The 20,147-nt window shown below is 37.6% G+C and overlaps 1 protein-coding gene across 9 annotated transcripts in view; it reads right to left on the reverse strand.

Moving 5' to 3' along the window:
- The window catches only part of Pparg (peroxisome proliferator activated receptor gamma), a 131,608-nt gene that overhangs the window by 67,589 nt on the left and 43,872 nt on the right, over positions 1-20,147 (reverse strand). Inside the window, exon 1 of one of the 9 annotated variants that reach the window (XM_075983106.1) lies at positions 220-323. The exons of the other annotated variants lie outside the window; for them this stretch is intronic. Within the exon in view, the coding sequence (XP_075839221.1) occupies positions 220-301 (82 nt within the window). The 5' untranslated portion in view covers positions 302-323. Of the gene's footprint in view, positions 1-219; positions 324-20,147 lie in introns of those variants that run through there. 9 annotated transcript variants of the gene reach the window in all.

The following is a 20,147-nucleotide window of genomic DNA, read 5'->3' on the forward strand; positions in this document are numbered from 1 at the left end:
AACACTTATAATTCAAGAGATGGAAGTCATGCACAGAAATAGCTATGAATTAGGTTAGGGTTCCATGCTGACAGCTCTGAATATGTTTATAAGTGACCACCATAGAAATGATCAAAGGATTAAAACATTGTAATGAATATGTGGAAAACAGACATGCAATTTCACCCACACACGAGTGCCCGCAGCATCCCCGGCAGCAATGTCAGGAGTGGACTTTACCTTGTGAAGTGCTCACAGGCAGAGCATCAATGAAGGCACCAGGCTCTGGGTCAACAGGCGAGTCTCCCAGAGTTTCACCCATAACAGCATAAAACAGATTTGGTGTAATTCACACTGGTTTTGTCTACGTCTTGCAAAAGATCAGTTTGTTAAAGGAAAAAGGCTTGTGGTCATAGAGCTTATGAATATGCTAATGAGCCAAGACACCAGTTTTCAAATATTTGGGAGAGGTGGGAATAAACACAGAAAGGATCAGGCCTGAATTGGCTGGCACTGTCCTGAGCAAGAGCCAGTTGTGACAAAATGGTGTGTCATAATGTTGTCTGCTGCTTTGGCAAGACTTGGTACATTACAAGGAAAACGTTGCTACACTGTCTCGCCAGTGACCCACACGTTCGGTGTCTTGTGAGGGGTGTGAACTGTACAGTATTTGCAATTATCAGAGCAGAGATTGTTCAATATTTGATTGTTTTTAAAATTGTAGTAAAATACACATAATGGCTTTTTAAATGGAAAACTTTATTCTTTAATTTGTGAAATAGCAGATAAATGTATTTGAGTAAAGTTTTTCTTAAGTATTCATCTTTAGTTGAATCTTCTGATCACATTAAAGAAAACTCTAGAATTAAAATACATATACATTTATATACAAATATAAATTTGCTATCCACATGTTACTGAATGATACATTTCAAGGTGATTTTCAACAAGTTTACAAAAGGTTCAAAATATTACTGCTATCCAAATTCTATAAAACTGAACAGTTGACAGAATAAAGTCCTGGTAAGGCTATAATTTTATACATCAAAGTATTTGTTTTAAATGTGTTTATCTACCAATAGCAACTGCAGCAATGCTCCAATGGCTAATGCTGAATGTTAAAAGTGCTCTGTCACAATGAAAAAATTGGAGTCCTCTCTGAGAATAATGCATTACCAGAAGAAAAAAAATTACCCTGCTAGGTTGGCAAGGAATTGTGGTCAGTTTTGTAATCAGGAAAATGCTGGCTTCTTGCTTAAGGCCTTTGCCCTTTTTGGCAGAAAAAACACTAGCCGTGCCAAACTGCTAACGTGGGAGCAGCTCTTGTCACTTAAGTGGCCTAATAGAATTCAGTGACTTGCAGACTTTAAAAGAGCCCATACACAGGGCAGTATATCAGATAGCAATAATTCCCTGAATTATATTCATCCTGATAGCCCCCAAATGGAATAACCATATATCTAGTTAATCTATGTTGAGTAACTATTCATTCTTCAATGGGACTAGCAAGAGTTTCCCTGTCAATCATGAAGCAATAGCTTAATGGGAAAATACTCATGGAGTCTAACTAGCACATGGTGAAGTGAGAAGTTGGCAATTGGATCATTTAACCCCTCAAAACACTACTAAAATAATTCAAGCTAAAGTAAGTTTCAAGGTAGTCCAAATGATGGGGTTAATAATCACTGTTAGTAGGGTTAGTTTTATCTCTAATTTAAATTCTCAATAAAAGAATTTCTCCTTCCTTCTCAATGCTTACAAATGTCTTTACATTACAAAGTAATCAGACATAAGGATGGAATCACAGACACAGGGACATTATACTTAAGGATGTGATGGATTCCAAAATTCTTGGTAGAACTCACAGGTCAAAATCAATCACTAAAGTAAAGAACAGAAACAAGCAGAAATAAGTTTTATTTTATTTTTTATTTTTTAATTAATTAATTTATTTATTATGTATACAATATCCTTTCTGCGTTGTGCCTGAAGGCCAGAAGAGGGCACCAGACCTCATTACAGATGGTTGTGAGCCACCATGTGGTTGCTGGGAATTGAACTCAGGACCTTTGGAAGAGCAGGCAATGCTCTTAACCACTGAGCCATCTCTCCAGCCCCCAGAAATAAGTTTTAATAGAATGGAACAAACACCGGAGTCTCATTCTATCTATTGATATGCCTATGTGATGTTCCTAGTATCTGTGTCTAGAAAGCAAACTTCAGCCTCATTTCCTATGAAGATCAACATGTCATTTGGTTCCTTTTTTCCTGTTCCCGGGTCCTGATTTAACTTTTTAAACATAGCTGAGGAGGAGAAGTATAGCACGGTAAAGCTTTTTCTTGATATGTGTAGGCCCTGGGTTTGATTCTCAGTGCCCTACCATCAAAAGGGGAACATTCGTTAAGACCTTCTTAAGTTTACACGTGTATTTGAAATGCTAACATTATGGCAGAATGATACCATTTTAGAAGGAGTGCAGATAAGATGAGAAAGGGAGGCCCTTGGGTAATAAGTGTGTCTTCTAAATTAAAAAGAGAGGCAAGGCCAGTACTGGAACTAAATTCCAGTGCTCAGGCACCATAAGGATAGAGGAGGAGAAGGCTTAACAGGGATATTAATGAGTACCTACATTATTCTATTTTCAATACCAATGACTATGGTGAAACTGGGGGCTGGTCTTTCGATACATTCTTTCCCATGTTCTCACATTCCCTCAATGCTGATGTAGCACATTCATTTCGTGTGACTCAGTGTGGATCTTCTCAGTTCGGTTTCTAAGGTCAACGGTATCACTTGGTTCTCAGGTTCTGTTTCAGTCTCTGTTATTTTCTAGGCTGGGCACCACCCAGGGCACCATGAAAATCTAGTCTTTCCAACCATCCTTTAAGGGATAAAATTATGGATTCTTTGCTTAATGCTTCCCTTTCTCTCCCTCCCCCTTCCCTTTCTCCCTTTACCAACATATAACTTGTGTATTTATTGCTTAACTAGGCTTTCTGAGTCTACTTGTTCTTATTGTGTGTTTGTTATTCAACCACACAATTATTTCAGCATTTACTTATTCCATAGTACACAAATCTGCCTACATATACTCCTAGAATTGTGTTTTGTCATTCTGTCTTGCCTACTTTTTTAATTTTAAAGCAAAAGCCTTTTAATTATATCATATACATTTATTTATTCAATTTGTTATATTTCATTCATTTGTTCAACAAGTATTTATTGATAATATAAGAGATGGCAGACCTTAAGCTTTGTGCTAGGGTACTAATGAACAAGATGGGTGTGCTTTTATGGGCTTCAAAAATAGCCAATAAACAAAAGTCACAGTTTAAATAAAAATAGAGCATTGAACAGACAGGTTAAATAAATGTTGCTTACATATTTGATGGCACATTTGAACTATGCAATACACAAAACACCTAAGTTACATAATGTATATAGTTTAAGATAGCTGATGTTTATGTTTATTACTATCTGTTGTACTACCATACTGTAGTGCTAGGTCACTTAAGAAATAATTTGTTCCCATAGACATTCAGAAGTTGAAAATAGCCGGGCGGTGGTGGCGCATGACTTTAATCCCAGCACTTGGGAGGCAGAGGCAGGTGGATCTCTGTGAGTTTGAGGCCAGCCTGGTCTACAAGAGCTAGTTCCAGAACAGCTAGGACTGCTACACAGAGAAAACTTGTCTCGAAAAAAACAAAAAACAAAACAGAAGTTAAAAATAAATGGAGTCAATCTCATTTTTATATAACTGTCCATCTGTTTTGTTCTTAAATATTGGAAAGACTACAAATTTTGTTTTCTATCAGTTTCAACATCCATCCACCCATTAGGTATTACTGTAGACACCCCCGATAAACACATTAATAGGCATAGTTTTTAGCTTCAGTGAGTTCACATTTAACTATATTTACTAAAATTATCCAAACAAACCCAAAAGAGTGATCATTTAGCTTACTTAACTTTTAAAGTCAATTAGTATATATTAACATAGGAAATATATTTGCTTTAGTAAAGTTGTTATCGGGGGCAGTATTAATCACCAGAACATTCATAATGTCATAGGATTATGACATGTAGGTGAATGTCTTTGTCTTTAAAACCTTAATAATCCTAATGTTCTACTCTTGAAATTGACGGTGAGCTTCACAAAGGAGCTGGCAGCAGTAACATCCTAACACTACCAAAGTGTTATCAGAATTTTGCACGTCAGTGGAGAAGATCATCAGCACTGATTCAATGGAAAGATGCCCGGAAGGATAATTTTAGAGAGTCAAGAAAAAGGACACCTGACATGAGAGAGGAGTTGACTTATATGGAGGAATGTAGGACTTTCTGTAATATGGGGTAGATCAGGAATGTGGATTTGGTTGTGGATTGAATATTACATTCTTCGTAAGAAAAAGAATGTAGATAATAAATTATACAACAAAGAAGATGGAAAGCCTATTTTTAATTTATGTGTTGCCAAAGTGAGCACAGAAAGCTGATTTAATTCTCTCTCAGTTTGTAATACCTGAAAACACACTTATAGTTTGCTATTTAAAATGTTTCTTTTTTTCTTTCTCTTTCTTCTTCTTCTTCCTCTTTCTTCTTTCTTTCCTTTCTTCCTTTCTTTTCTTTCTTTCTCTTTCTTTCTTTCTTCTTTCTTTCTTTCTTTCTTTCTTTCTTTCTTTCTTTCTTTCTTTTTAAAGACAGGCTGACCTCAAACTTACTCTGTAGCTGAGGAACTCCTATTCACTCTGCCTCTACCTCCCAAGTACTAGGTTCAGGAGTGTACTACCATGCTAGGTGAGAAGGCTACTCTTTAATACCTAATCTTGAATGTTAATTATAGAATCTCCTATTTGCCAAAAAACCCTAAATTTTTGTCCATTTGAAAGATCATTAGATCCATAAAATTTTGAATAATTTAATATCAAAAGATAAAAAATTCATTAGTAAAATTACAATATTAATATTTTAGCATTATCCAGTATAGAATGACTTATATAAAATCTTTCCATGATATAGAATTAATAATTTAATATTTAATAATTTGAATTTTTATCCTTCAGATTGAATTTGGAGTTTTTAGAATTTCTTTGATTGGTTTCTTTTGTATAAAATAATACGTTTGTGTTGTATAGAATAGTATCTTTTGAATATTCTCATTCAAAAATTGCTCTAATTTTATCAGTACTGTTAATACCTATGTCAGGTCCTAACAGTTTGGGAGAAACTGCTCTCTGCCCTCCAGAACCTAGCACAATGCCTCTGGTTGGCATTCAACCAGAGTCGGATTGTTTTTGTTGATGATGAGGATGATGAGATAACAGTTGCTTGCCACATTTCTGTCTCATGTGTCATTCAAGGAGGCTAGTACCTAATAAATGGGTAACAGCATCCTTTACTTTTCTTGTCCTAACAAGACTTCAGTTTCCTGGTGATGTTTTAAAGTGATAGGCAGATTGACTGCCCAACTCCCTCCTATCCTTATCCAGTACAACCGCCCTTTTCCTCGCTCAAATGAATCTGGTTCAGAACCTTATCTTCAAGTGGTTGGTTGCATCAACTCAGGGTTTCTTCACATCACAAGGAGACAGCTTGGGAGGAATGATGTGCCAATGAAACACAGGCTTTGAGAGAAACAATCCTGATCCTAGATATCATCCCAGCAAGCCTGAGGATGCTCACAGAGGAAGAGAACAAGGAAGGCTATTGTCCAGTACATTTATGCCATTTTGTTCACAGGCACAACCCATTCTTTCATTAAAAACAGTAACGTCATTCCTATTTTTAGAAAGTAAATTTTTAATGCAATTAACACATTAAAACTACATTACATGGTTTTAAAGAAAAATAACTCAGTAAAATGATGTTAATTTGTGGCCAACAGTGCCAGTGGGTGGATGGACAGATGGATATATATAACCAGGATCTCCATGTTGTCCAGACTGGCCTCAAACACCCAGGTCAGTTACCTCCCTGCTTCAGAAAACAATCAAGGTTCTTTTACGTTATGATGCTAACATACATAATAAAATGCCTATAATTATTTTAAAATTTAGCAGGAATTCTCTATATTCTAAGCCAGCATCACTTATACACTTTCTGCACATGGCTGATAACAGCAAAAAAAGGCCTTTCATGTGGAGAAATGAAGTTTCTTAGTAAAATTAAAAGTCTTAAGAGAGGAGAAACTAGGCATCATAGTAAATTAAATGTCTCAAGTGAACAAAACAACTGAAAACCTCCTTTTCCCCCTTTCCTTCAAAAGTTATCTTTTGTAACATTTGAAAAAGAACCTAACCTGTCTAACCACTTTGCAGGGCTCAACTAAATACTTAAGTTACTATGCCTTTGAACCTATCTAAACTGTTAACTTGTCTTTACATGTAATATCTAACATCTGAAATTCTCCTATAATTGGGTTTTCTAGCATGATAAAATACAATGGCCTATATTATCAACATGCATTGATGTGGGACATTCTGGCCTTCTAAAGTCTGTATCTCCATCAATTTTGATTTTTATCAGTTGCTTTTTCAAGATCAGTAGTATGAAGATTTCTTAGGCAACATCCTGTTATGGGGGAACCACACTGACAATCGACCGATGTTACAGCAATTCAGAGTCACAGAACTAGACATAAGTTTAGTTTTGTAAAATGAGCAACTTACTACTACTGTGATTGCACTAAAGGAAATGGATGGACTGTTGGAATCACTGACTGACAAGACTTTGTACTGGGTCAGTTAATACACTCAAACTCTTTAATTTTTCCTTTAAGAACAAATGAACTTCAAAGAAATGAAGTGACTCACCTAGGTCATTACCAGGGTAGTGTTGTAGCAGAGTTTGAGTTACAAATGGTTTCTTGATTCCCAGTTCAAAGTTACAAACTATACTCTACTATCTCATTAAGATAAAACAATAAAACATTCAAATATATGTTGCAATTAATTATCCTTAATTCTACCATTCATGGCCTATCAGTCTGTGTATATCTTGCTGTCTGACTCACTTAATGTGAATGAATTAGGATGGAAATCAGAGTTCACGACAGAGTTCAGAGCCAGGACTCTTGAAGGGAAGCACTTCGTAGGAGCTTGTTAATAAAATGTGATGACATTCAGAGCTATTTGGGAATTGATTTTGCTGACACATGTCTTCTTCCCTCCTTTAGAGATTTTACAGGTTAGTCCTAGACTCTAGGACTCTTCTGTGCTAACAGTCGTCCCTCCCATGACATAGCCCCTTGTTCTTATGAAATAATAATATTACTATGAGAAAATTACTTTGTAGTAATAAAATTCTAACAAAAAGTATCTTAGAGCTGCACAGATTTTTTTTATTTCCAGTTTTAAGCTGAGAGGTTATCTAAAGCAAAATAAGGAAATAATAGTACCTCAACTATTGATCGAGCTTCAGTATGGCGCCCAGGGGGATAGAGGTGTAGATCAGAGGTAGAAAATAATAGTACCTCAACTGATTGATCAAGCTTTGTATGGAGCCCAGGGGGATAGAGGTGTAGATCAGAGGTAGAAAACTTGCCTAGCATGTGTGAGGTACAATCTTCAGCAACACAGAACAGTGGGGGAAGAAGTTTGCCTGTGTCTACTCAGTGCAAGAGACCAGGATTTGCATTCCAGTGCTGGAGCTCACAAACGTCCTTTCTTTGTGTGTATGTATTAAGCCACTGTCCCCTCATCTGAAGGAGACTCACTAGAGTTAGCTGTGGTTTAAATAAATAGTGCCTAGGGTGGAGCAGGCTCTCAAAATTATTATGAATTCTGAAAATCAAAACCTTGACCCCCTATGCTTGATTCCTGGTTAATAAACAACACCATCACCAAGTAACATACCCACTGATCCTATATTTTAGCCACAAACTTATATATCACAGAGAAACTATGTATATGGAACATGGAATCCTCAGGATCAAGTAGGAATTTTATAAATCCACTTAGAAGCAGACATTCTGTTCATGATAGCCAACAGAGATCTGATAGAGAATGAGACAGAATTTTAAAACATGCTCAAAAGAAACTGAATTTTGATGATAATTAGCATAGAATGTATTTTTACATCAGTTTTTCTAATTGGGTTTATTGGCCACGTAATAGTCAGTTACCTAAAGGTTAATCTCCTTATGGTCTTTCCTAGACACAATATAATTCTATTACAGTCTAGGTCTCTAAGTTTGAATTTATGTAATAAAGCCACTCCAGTTTCTGAAAGCTAGTAGGCTGGGAGCAGCAACAAAACCAGCAAGTAGCTTTAAAATTTAGATGTTGTATTTACTGAGTACCTACTCTGCCAGGTATTGTGCAGTCCTAAGACACAAACTCCTGGTAGACTTAAAAAAAAAACAGCTCTGTGAGCTTAAATGACAGCTCTACTTTGGGAGAAGGACAACACACTGAGCTTCAGAGCAGGTTTAGAGAACTCAGTTTCTATCCAGCTGTGTACCTGGGATATGCTGAACTAAGCCATGAGCAACAGCATGCTGCCATTATTTTACAGGTAGGGAAATTGAGTTTCAGCTCACAAAGTCAGTAAAGGACAGAGAAGGTATTTAAATTAATTGAAACTGAGTACTAATGAGGTTCAGAAGATGAACAGCGCCCATCTGAGTGGTATAGAACTAAAGGAACTCTGAAAGGAATTCAAGAATAGGAAGAAAATTTGAGATAGTCCAGAGAGATAGAAACTGTGGGTGGTGGTAAGAGAGAGTGGAATGAACAAGGCAAGATTAAATGGGAGAAAACTGAGAATTAGACAAGTGGCTGATGCAAAACTCCAAGGGAGTAGGAAAGCAGTTCAGATGGGCTAACGTCCAATAACCCAAACACTTTACAACTACTCTTTAAACAATACGATCCTCATGTAGCACAGCTAAAAGAAATCTCTGTGGTAAAAATATTGAGAGTCTCAAGGAAATACAGCACAATAGTTTACAACACAAGTCCTTGATCTTGAATGCATGTTGCTCTGAGAAAGGCTAAGGTGTTTTCTAGTTTTCATATCTTCTTTCCTCACAGCAAACATGATATGTCATTCCAGTACTCAGAGGCTGAGGTAAGAAGAAAGGAGGATTCAAGGCCATCTGGGTCTACACACTGAGTTATTATTATTGTTATCATTACAAAACTAATTCACATTGTTGGAAATTAGAAAATGCAGAGTACTGAGTGAAATTATATTCCTACTATCCAGAGAGCATCCATCTTGAGTTCTTAGTGTTTCTGTGAATCTTTCCCTGCTCATATGTAAAATCATAAACATATACACATAATATAAGCACACATATATAATACAGGTGTCATTCATTGTTCATCAAAATGAGATTTTGTATTTACTGGTAGTAACTTTCTTCTTAAAGTCTCTATGCTTTTATTTCAAACAACACCCAGTACCTATTCACATTTCCCTAGGCCCAAATGTTTAGAGTTGGTTTGCTTTCACCTAAACTTCATCAATAACGATGAAATGATTGTACACTCCTTAAGCCATTCTAAATCTAGCACAATTTCTCTTTTCCTCATGCCCACCAATCCTCCCAGCATTAAGGGCCACTGAGCAATCAGGCCAGTGGGCACCTAGAAAGTCCCACCTTATGGATTAGACCAGTTATTTTTTTTGTGGCATCATTTATATCACTTCTCTATCCCCTGTGTTTGTGACAAATTAGATAGCTTATGCAAAGTTTATGTGCCACAGTAAAGCCATAAATGTTGGAGACATTCACTTTTTCCTACAATTCCACAGAAGACATGCCTGCAATCCCTGCTACTCAGGAGGCTGAGGCAGGAGGATTACTCATTGATGGTTAGGCAGTGCAGATCAGTGAGACCCTTTCTTAAAAAGTAAAATAAGGACTGGAAGGTATTGTTCAATGGTAGAACATTGATGTCTTTGATGACTGAAGCTGTAGGGTCAATCCTCTATTTCAATGTCTCATCATTTTCTCTCTCTTTGTCTTTCTCTCTCACATAATACACATATATACATACAGACAGACACATAAACACACACACACACACACACACACAGAGAGAGAGAGAGAGAGAGAGAGAGAGAGAGAGAGAGAGAGAGAGAGAGAACATTAGTGATAGTAAGATCAATTACTAATTTGGGAACCACACTCTGGTTTTGAGCCTAGCCTTTAATGGCTAAACTGTCTCTTCAGTCCACCGATTACCATTCTGGTCAAACAGTAGTCTGATCTCTAATCTCTCCCTTGTATGGCTACTTCCCCCTCCTTGCAGCTAAAAAGCAATATGTGCAGTTACTGTGACAGTCAAGGTTTTTAAACAATTTTTTATTTATACTTCTGTGTATGCATGTGCATCTCTGTGAATGTGGGCCACATGTGCATGGGGCCCACAGAGTGCAGCAGAGGGTTTCTGGAGCTGGAGACACAGACACATGTGAACCACCCAATGTGGGTGTTAGGAACTGAATTCAGGGCCTCTTCAAGAACAATAGACACTCCTAACCATCTCCCCTGCTCTAGTTTCAGTAATCATTCTGTCGAGGGTTCTAATAAACTTGATCATCTTTTCTCCAAATCAATAGTTTGAGTTTATAGAATGAAGTCTTTTTAATTCTATCATTCATACATAAATCAGCTAACATTCTCTAAGGAGAAAACGTTCCTTCAGTAAAGTTGTGTAATCACTCTGAAATGCAGTTCCTACTGGGAAGAAAGACTAAATGTTTAATTCTTTCTCTTTAATTAAAAGGTGGATAATTTCAATACATAACTTCCTTGGTTAGGTATATCAGTGTCTCTTATTCATTGAACACTCGTGTTGCAAAACATCTTTTTTTCTTTTTCAATCTATTTTTAGAGAATTTTTATTTCCACTTCATCTTTCTCTAATGACTGTTACAAGTAAAACCTATGTGTCTTGGTCCTTCAAATCACTAATCTTTTTATCACACACAAAACCATTTACTAACCCCTAAATAACAGAACCAGTGTTTCAGTTTTACCTAAGTTTCCATTCACAGGGATTTTCAGTTTTTAGCAAGTAGTTTTCCTTAAAGGGAGGGGGAGGTTAGCAACTGAACTCAACTGGTTCCACCAAAGTTACCTAGAGTGTCAGCAAAGTTTTGCAAAGTGAGTCTAAGATTCCTGACAAGTTTGTGGACTAATTAAACCACATCCCAACTACATTCTTTATTCTTCGTTCTCTAGGTTTCTGAAGATATACCGAGATATAGGAGGATATTCTATTTACATGTTCACAAATGTGAGTTTCATTTGAACAAACTTCATTTGAAATATTTAGAGACATTTCATTAAAACACAAAAAGGAGGAGGATACCAAAAAGGAAGACAGAAAGGAAACATTTTTCTAACTCTGAAACAGGTGTCTCCCTCTGCAACTAAAACAAATAAAAAATTGAGCCTTAACTTAATACCTCTAATTATGTTTTTATTTGTTATCTATTGCACACAGTCAGATGAACAGCTCAAAATGCCTACAGTCACTCTGGGCAAGTTGACAAATATCCTACACATTGAAATGAGAAGTGGGAAGGAGGCCAGATTGCTTAATTGTTTGTTACTTGGGAGTCTGAAAAGGTGGACAAGCCAAAATCTTTATGGGGATCCAAAGAGTACAGCTCCTTCCTTAGGCAGCTGAAGAAAACAATGGGCCAGATTCTCACTCTCTGTAATCACATAGGACTACTCCATTGTATAGCCCATTGTTTCTTCCATGTACCGCCTGAAGGGGAAGTGTATTGTTATCTACGGGAGACCTTCCATAAGAGAGTTACTTAGGATGAGAACATAGCCTCTGGGAGACTAATGAAGATGTGGCATTCAGTTCAGGAGGGAACCTTCAGATAAACATTTTGGGAACTGTGCACTTAAAAGACCTACGCATTAAAATCAGGAAGCTGTGGTGACTAAGAATTAGTGCAAAAATCAGTATGTCAGGCTGAATAATGGGGCTCTGAAAAACTTAGGGGGCAGTAATTGAGTAGTTGGAGCTTTTCACATGTCCAAGAAATCCTAAGGACATCTATTCTAACCTCCCCCTTGTTAATAGCTGGGGAAACTGAGGCACAAAGAAGTGCTTTATGTACAGATGATGCAGACAAGGCACAAGGAAGTAGAATGACTTACACATTGCCTCATTTTATGTAGTGCAGTCTTAGTGATAATATCAAAGCTAGAATCCATGATGTTCTATTAGAGCTGATCTCTGATTCCACTAAACAGTAATGTTTTTATCACTGGGCCTTATGTGGGGAGAAAGAGTGCTAACAGAAAAGTATCATCATGAATCACTACAGTTCTTTAGAAAAAGATTTCTTCAAACAACACACTGAGATATATTTTGTTGTTCTATTTTGAGACAAGGTCTCTCTTTGTAGCCCAGACTATCCTTGAACAGTACTCTGGCTTCATCTTCCTTTTCAAGTGCTAGAATTATAGGCATGTACCACCAGGCCTGCCATTTTAGGTTTGATATTGTTTGCTATTCAGTTTGCCAAGTTTTACACCATCATCATAAATTAGCTTTACAATATTTTCGTCTCCCAAATGCATACTGCTTTATATTTAACCTCAGCTCCTACTGCCAATCCTAGGCAACCACTGATCTATAATTCTTCCTCTAGAGACTGACTGCTTTCATCAGACCAATGTATTCAGACGGGCTCATGCCATGAAGAATCCAATTGGCTGGGGATTGTCTGGCTGTTGTATCCTGAGTTTTAGTATGTATCAACCTCTGGTAGGCTGTGCATGGACGTAGAATATTTTGACTATCTATGTAGCTCATTAGCACTTGGGTTGCCTTATTTTTGAGTAAAGATATATTTTTCTATGAAACAAATTCTGTGTTTCTTGGGGTCTTGTTTGTTTCAGTGCTAGAGGTTGCACCCAGGGTCTCGTTGATTCTAAGTAAGCACTGCACCGCAAGTTCAGTTCTATCATTTTAATCTTGCTTCATGTTGATGACAAACAAATTACTCTTTTAGATTATCTTCATGGCTTTATAACTAAATTCTTAGAAGTTTCAGTGCTACAGTTTATAAATTCTCCAGAATTACCACTTTCTTTGTACAAGATTATGAAGAGGGCAAAGGTAGACCTTTAATATGTAAATAATTATTTTGCATCTACTGAAGGCCAAGCGAGAGCCGGTGTTGCTGTAGGAAGGAACACTTCAGAGTTCCAAAGAAGAATCCCAGGGATAATGTAATTGTATATACATAGCACAAAAATACTAGGCAGCATTTCCACACTTGCACTTCTAATGTAAATGTTAAAGGACTTATAACTTGACACTAAATTTGCTTTAGTTCTATAGATACAGATATTCAAGAACTATAATTGTACAACACATATTAATAGTCAATTTTATGTATATTTGCTACATTAAAATAAAATACTATGGATACTAAGAATCACAAAAAATATCCTCTCTTGAAATAAATAATGCAATACAGTGCCATAAAAGCTTTGGAACCAACTTGATATTTATTTATTTAGTGTGTGAGTGCATGCCAAGTGTGTACCTGTGCCCTCGAAGGCCAGAAGAGGACAGTGGACCCTAGGAGTTGGATTTATAGGCAGTTGTGAGTAATCAAATATGGGTACTGGGAAATCTACAGCTCCAAGCCTCTCATTTTATAAAAACAGAAAAGATTTATGTGGTTTATGATGGATAACATAGCAAGTCAGTGACTGAGTTGCATCTAAAACTTAACTCTTGAATACTATGATTATCAGAATTTAAGTTCTATATGTTAACCTCAGTGAACTTTTTGTGGTTTTATAAACAAGATGTCTGTTGAAATTGACATGTAAAACATTCATTTTCTAAATCATATTTTTTCTGTTAATGTTCAAATGATGATCATAACCTAAATCTTTAATCTAGAATCTGGTATTTATAGTACTGGGAGAAAAGAAGGATGTTTTAGTTAATTTCAAGGCTAAAGAGCCGAGTAGCCTATGCCCATGGTCCCAGCACTTGGGATGCTGAGGCAGGAGGATTACCCACAAGTTTGAGGCCAGCCTGGGCTATAAAATGAGATACCCATCTCATAAAGAAACTAAAAGAAGAGGGTAGGACAGAGGAGATGGGGTGGGGGGAGGAGGAGGAAAGAGGCAGAACAGTATAAGCAACACCCTGGATTCCACCACAGACACACAAGTAAGCAAACAGATAAGGAAATAAAATGTGTATGCTGAGAGTTGGAAACAGCTGTGCCACAATGCTAACAGCTGTTACTTCCAGGTGATGGAATTCATAACGAGGAACTCTTTGCTCTGTGTGCTTCTGTAGACTTTGCAAGAGCAGCTAATCACCACTTCCCTTAACATAAAATAAGGATGCTGTGCAGCGTTAGAAAAAGAACAGCTACCAGTCTGGAGAGCTCTCTAAGGGAGGAGACAAGCACGGTAAACCTCACACAGCTGAGCTGATAAAACTAAGTTTCTGTAGATTGCTATGATAAATGGCAGTAATGTTTGGTTAAGCTTTTTCAGTGACTGGATTTATCAAGAACAGTGCAAGTCTTTCCATTTTTCTATGGAACTATTATCTCTTATCTGTTTTTCCTTTCTGAAGTGTTTCTATTAGACAGCCGTAGCACTAGTTCCCAGAAAGTACAAAGAGGTGAAAGACAGAGGAAAACAGACAGAAAGTTTAACATTAGCCTTGCATAAACTATACCACAATCTCCTGACTTTACTGCTGCCACGTCTCTCTGCCTGCTCCCAGCTCCCTAGAATGATCATGCTGTCTCCTGTGATGCTCAGAGTGTATGTAAACCAGCCTTTCAAACTCAGCCTTCATCTTATTACTGAGATTTTTTTTTTAAAAAAGAGATCTTGCTTTGTTGCCCAGGCTGGTCTTGAAGTTGGCTTAAATGATCTTTGTACCTTGAGATCCTGAGTGGCCAGGGCTGACAACAGGAATGACACCGCCTATGGCTTTTATTTTACTGAGAATTTTGATCAGTTTTTGTTTGTAGCACTATCTCAGCTTTAAAACCACTGTCCTTTGAATTCATTCTCATTATTCCACTTCTTAGCCTTGTTTAGTAGTGTCTCTGAGATAAGGGTCACTTAAGACGATCAAGTACTGCAATTAACTCCCAGCAGAACACATATTAGGAATGAAACAGGCACTGATAGCAAGCATATGGCACTTTGGGCATGGACTGAAACTGTCACGGGCAAACCAGGTCATCATCACCTTAAGATTAAGCAAGATGAGGTGATGAGGAGAGGATAGGTGTCTTGATACCTTTGGTTCTTAGCAACTAGCAACTAGGTCAGTGCTGCCTTAGCTGTTGTTTGTTTGTTCCTCATAGCCTTCCCCTTCTGACATTTCACTCATTGATCGAGGACTTGTAGCAACACATTGTTTTTTTAAAGAAACTTGTAGTAGAATGTAGTGCTGTAAAATTTCTTCTCTCTCTTTTTTAAACGTTGAAGGTTCACACGGGCAGTTGTTTTGCAAAGGAAGGTGGGAATTGCACAGTTTTTGCCCTAGGCTCTCTTGCATTAAGGAGTGTTGTATCTGGCCACTTCTCAAGCCACCAGATGTGAAATAATTAATGCCCACTCGGATTACAAATCTCATTTTAATGTCTTTCAACATAAATAACAATAACAATAGTCAATTTGTGCATTCTGAGGCTCCCAAAAGGGGAGACCATACTTAAAAAAAAAAAAACCTGACAAAATGCTTACCTTAGTGAAAACAAGAATGAGTAAAATGGCCAGTTTCAATGGCCATAGCATAACATTGGGTTTGATGACTACAGTTAACTCAACCAACAAAAACCAGGGTAATCCAGTTTAGTAAATTCTTAGCACTTGGTGAGTCTGAATCATATATCTCAACTAGAAAAGTGATTGTTTTGGGGGGTTATTTCCAGCTCTTCTGAGGATCTCTAAATACACATTTTTAAAGTACTGGTCTAATGTATTCTCTGGAGACTATACAGATAAGGCGTTGGTGTTGGGGAAGGATTGGGGGTTCCTGTTGGAACCTGGGAAGTAAAGACAGAAGGATTGCACAAGATCAAGGCCATCTTGTTGTCTAGCCAAAACAAAACACAAAGACACCCCCTCCCAAAAATAACAACAAAACTCTCTCTCTCTCTCTCTCTCTCTCTCTCTCTCTATATATATATATATATATATATATATATATATATATAGTCCAGAGTAAATCTCAATAGCTAGTTCCTAATGATACAATCTGTCAATCTAAAACTTCAAGTAAATAAACTAACTTGAAAGAAAACTTACACTTCTCTTCCTGCTCTTTTGTTGTTGATTGTGATTTTTACAATGATGGACCTGTGCAGCAACATGAGAGCCATCATTTCCACCCAGCTGAGTGCAGTTCACACCATTTTAATCCAAGGTCATAAATAAGATTAAGACTGGGAAAGCCAAGGTGTGGTGCACACTTGGAATCTCAGCACTCTGAAGGTTGGGGCAGGAAGATTGGAAGTTCAAAGCCACCATGGGCTAAATAGCAAGACTGTCTAAAGAAAAAAAAGTTAGATTTGGTAATAAACAAAACGAAGAAGTAGAAATAAAGCAACAGTCACGTTCACTGTAAAGAGTTGACTGGTAAATAACGTAAGTAAATCATGTGAGCAATGAAAGTGAGAGCAGAGATGTGAAGGTTTACTGGAGATTCAGGACAAGAGGAGGGACCATGAAGCTCAAAGTGACTAATCATGACTATATAATCTTTTAGCGATTATAGAACATGCTTTATATAGAGCCCTTATTTAATATTGAGAAGTGCAGATTGCTACCATTTTAGCAAAAGTTGAAGCTCAAGAAAGCTGAGCAACTTGGCCCAGATCATTGAATCAGGAAATGTGTACAAAAAAATTATCAAAATCATAAAAATGTATCAGACCAACTTAAAATACGACACACACAAACAAAACAAAACAACAAAAATCTTGAGCACCAGGGTGAGGCAGGAGGATTGATAGAGCCCAGGAGTTTGAGGCTAGCTTGGGCAACACAAAAATGCCTTGTCTCAAAATAAACCAAATTAAAAAGTGTTTGCTGTTTACAAGACACTGTGGGAAATGCACTAGAGTGTAAGTCTGCCCTTCAAGTATCTGTAATCTTGCAAGAGAAGCAAGTGACAATAAAGTGAAACATTAGGCAACATTAGGTTTATGATTTGGCTAAGAATTGAGCCAACATCAGAGGAGATGTCAAAAGTAGACCTGGCTCACTGCCAAGGTAATGGGAAGATTAAAAAATTTCACAGGGATTCAGAGGAACATGTCAAGTGGGATGGTTCTGGAAAAATCCCAGTGGAAGATATGGGATCTCAATGAGGGCTGATAGGGAGAGCAGGGTATAGACTCTAGGAGGAGCATGGCTTCTGGAGGAAGGTGACTGTGTGTTGATGTTAATTTTTATTCCTATCTTCATCATTTGATACAGCGTACTATTATGAATAAAGACCGACTAATGACAGAAGGAATGAGCACATGCAGAAGAAAGACGGGATGTTTGGAAAGAGAAGAAGTAAAAGTGTGATGAGGGTAGGAGAGACAGTGCAGGTAAACAAATTATTTTGCTTTAAAGTAAGTTGTCTGATAAATGGTTTAGCCAAGGTGTATGTATAAAGCAGTACAGGTCTCTGGACCTTCAGAGAGGCATAAAGACATAGATATGAGGAATTCATCACAGTTCGAGTTCCAACATTACCTCTATAACTAGTGCTGTAATTGTGTGTGTAAACTATTTAAGTCTCAGTTTCCTTGTTGTAGACCAGCAGTTCTCAACCTGTGGGTTGTGACCCCTTAGCGGTCAAATGGCTCTTTTACAGGGGTTGTCTAAGATCATCCTACAATCAGATATTTACATTACGATTCATAACAGTAGCAAAATTACAGTTATGAAGTAGCAATGAAAATAATTTTGCAGTTGGGGGTCACCACAACTTAAGGACCTGTATTTAAAGGGTTGCAGCCTTAGGAAGGCTGAGAACCACTGTTGAAGATGTCATGAGGACTGAGAGAAATAATGTGAGGCTAGGGGTATGATTCAAGTCTTCACAATCTTTGAATGTTTGTGTTCAACTCTCAGCAACAGAGGGACTTGGGGAGAAGAAAGCAAGCAAAGAAAAAGCAAACAAGCAAGAGTCAGGCATGTAATCTAAGCACCCAGGAAGATGAGGCAGGTGGATCTCTGTGAGTTCCAAATCAGCCAAGTCTACATAGTGGAACCCTGTCTCAAACAAAACAAAACAAGAAAAGAAAGGAGCCTGAACTGAAAGTGCTTGTCACATGGTAAGTATAAATGGTAAGTCAGGGCTGGGAGACAGCTCATTCAATAAAGTGCTTGCTATTCATTAAAGCACAAAGACCTGAGTTCAAATCTCGTGCACTCATGTAAAAAGGAAGGTGCACAAAACTCCAGCACTAGGTATTTGGGAAAATAGAGACAGGAAGATCCCTGTAGCTCACGAGCCAGTCATTCTCAACAAACCCATAAACTCCATGTTCAGTGAGAGACACTGTCTCAAAAAAACAATGTGGAAAGCAATCAAGGAAGATACACAATATAGGGGTCTAACCTCCAGGCACATTTGCAATCAAGGAAGATACACAATATAGGGGTCTAACCTCCAGGCACATTTGCATCCATGTATGTTAGCATCCATACTCACACTGCACACTGCACATGCATACACACAAGTTATTACCACCATTTGAAATATTCCTGGCATAGTCTCCTCATGACTTAGTTCACTCAAACCTAATATAACAAAATGACTCTTTACTGTATGAATACACACACACACACACACACACACACACACACCTACTTTTAATGTTAGTGGAACTGTAAAAAAAAAACCTGGCTTATATATTAAGTCATTTATCAAAAATATGTTGTTTTTTAAATAAAATTAATGATACTGGGGAATGCATTGGCATACCTAATCATACTAGCTGAAATTATATTAAAACCCATGTACTAAACAAAAAAATGAAATCTAACGGATTTGCTGAGAGCTGTGAAGTAGTGGGAAGACTTGAATCAACCCTCTGGCCTGGCTCACTTAATTATAGAGTTTAGAGCTCCGGGAGCTAAGCACTACATGCCTATTAGCTTTGCTGTCCACAACATTTCTGACACATCAGCCATGATACAAATTGTCTAAATTCTTTTTTGGGAACTCAGAGGCTGCTTTTGTGTAGTTCAAACTGGTTGAGAATAGGGACACTTAAGTAAGGCTCATGCAAGTAGTGTCCACTGGGTGACCTTGTGATGTAAGAAATCAAAACCCCATTTTGAGGTATGCTAGAACCACCATGTTCTGAACACATATTTAGGAAGAACCATGAAGCTCAATTACACTGCCTTTCCACCGTCCCTTCCCTTCAATTTCCTTTCTCCATGCTGCCCACCAACCTGCTTCACTTTTCCTCAAGTACCCCAAGCTTTCTCCTCCAGGAGACAGGCTTGGAGCTTGGGCTTTCTGTCTCCTCATGTTTGCCTGCCTTATGAATGAACTATTTCCCTTCTACAAAACTTATTATTTCAGTAGCCGGTGACCAACCAGTTAGCAGCACAGCACTGGTTCATCAAGTCGTTTGCACATCTTTAGAAAAAAACGGACAGATGCTAAAGGGGGAACAGAGGCTGAAAAGTGATTTCTTTAAAAGTAGCTTCTAGAGCAGTGGTTCTTAACCTTCCTAACGCTGCTACCCTTTAATACAGTTACTCATGTTGTGGTGACCACAGACCATAAAATTATTTCCGTAGGCCACGCCATGGTGGCACATGCCTATAATACCAGCACTTGGAAGACAGAGGCAGGCAGATCTCTGTGAGTTCAAGGCCAGCCTGGTCTACAAGAGCTAGTTCCAGGACAGGCTCCAAAGCTATAAAGAAACACTGTCTCGAAAAAACAACAACAACAAAAAATTCATTTGCTACTCCATAACTATAATTCTATAATTTTGCTACTGTTATGAATCATAATACAAATAACTGATATGCAAGATGGTGGTAGGCAATCCCTGTGAAAGAGTCATTTGACTCCAAAGGGGTTGAGACGCAAAGGATAAAAGCCACTCTTCTAGAGTGTTTCCTGAAATAACCTTGTATGTTTTTATACCTAGAGTTAAATGTTATTAA

Source organism: Microtus pennsylvanicus, chromosome 8 (assembly GCF_037038515.1).
Source record: "Microtus pennsylvanicus isolate mMicPen1 chromosome 8, mMicPen1.hap1, whole genome shotgun sequence".
Lineage (NCBI taxonomy): Eukaryota > Metazoa > Chordata > Mammalia > Rodentia > Cricetidae > Microtus > Microtus pennsylvanicus.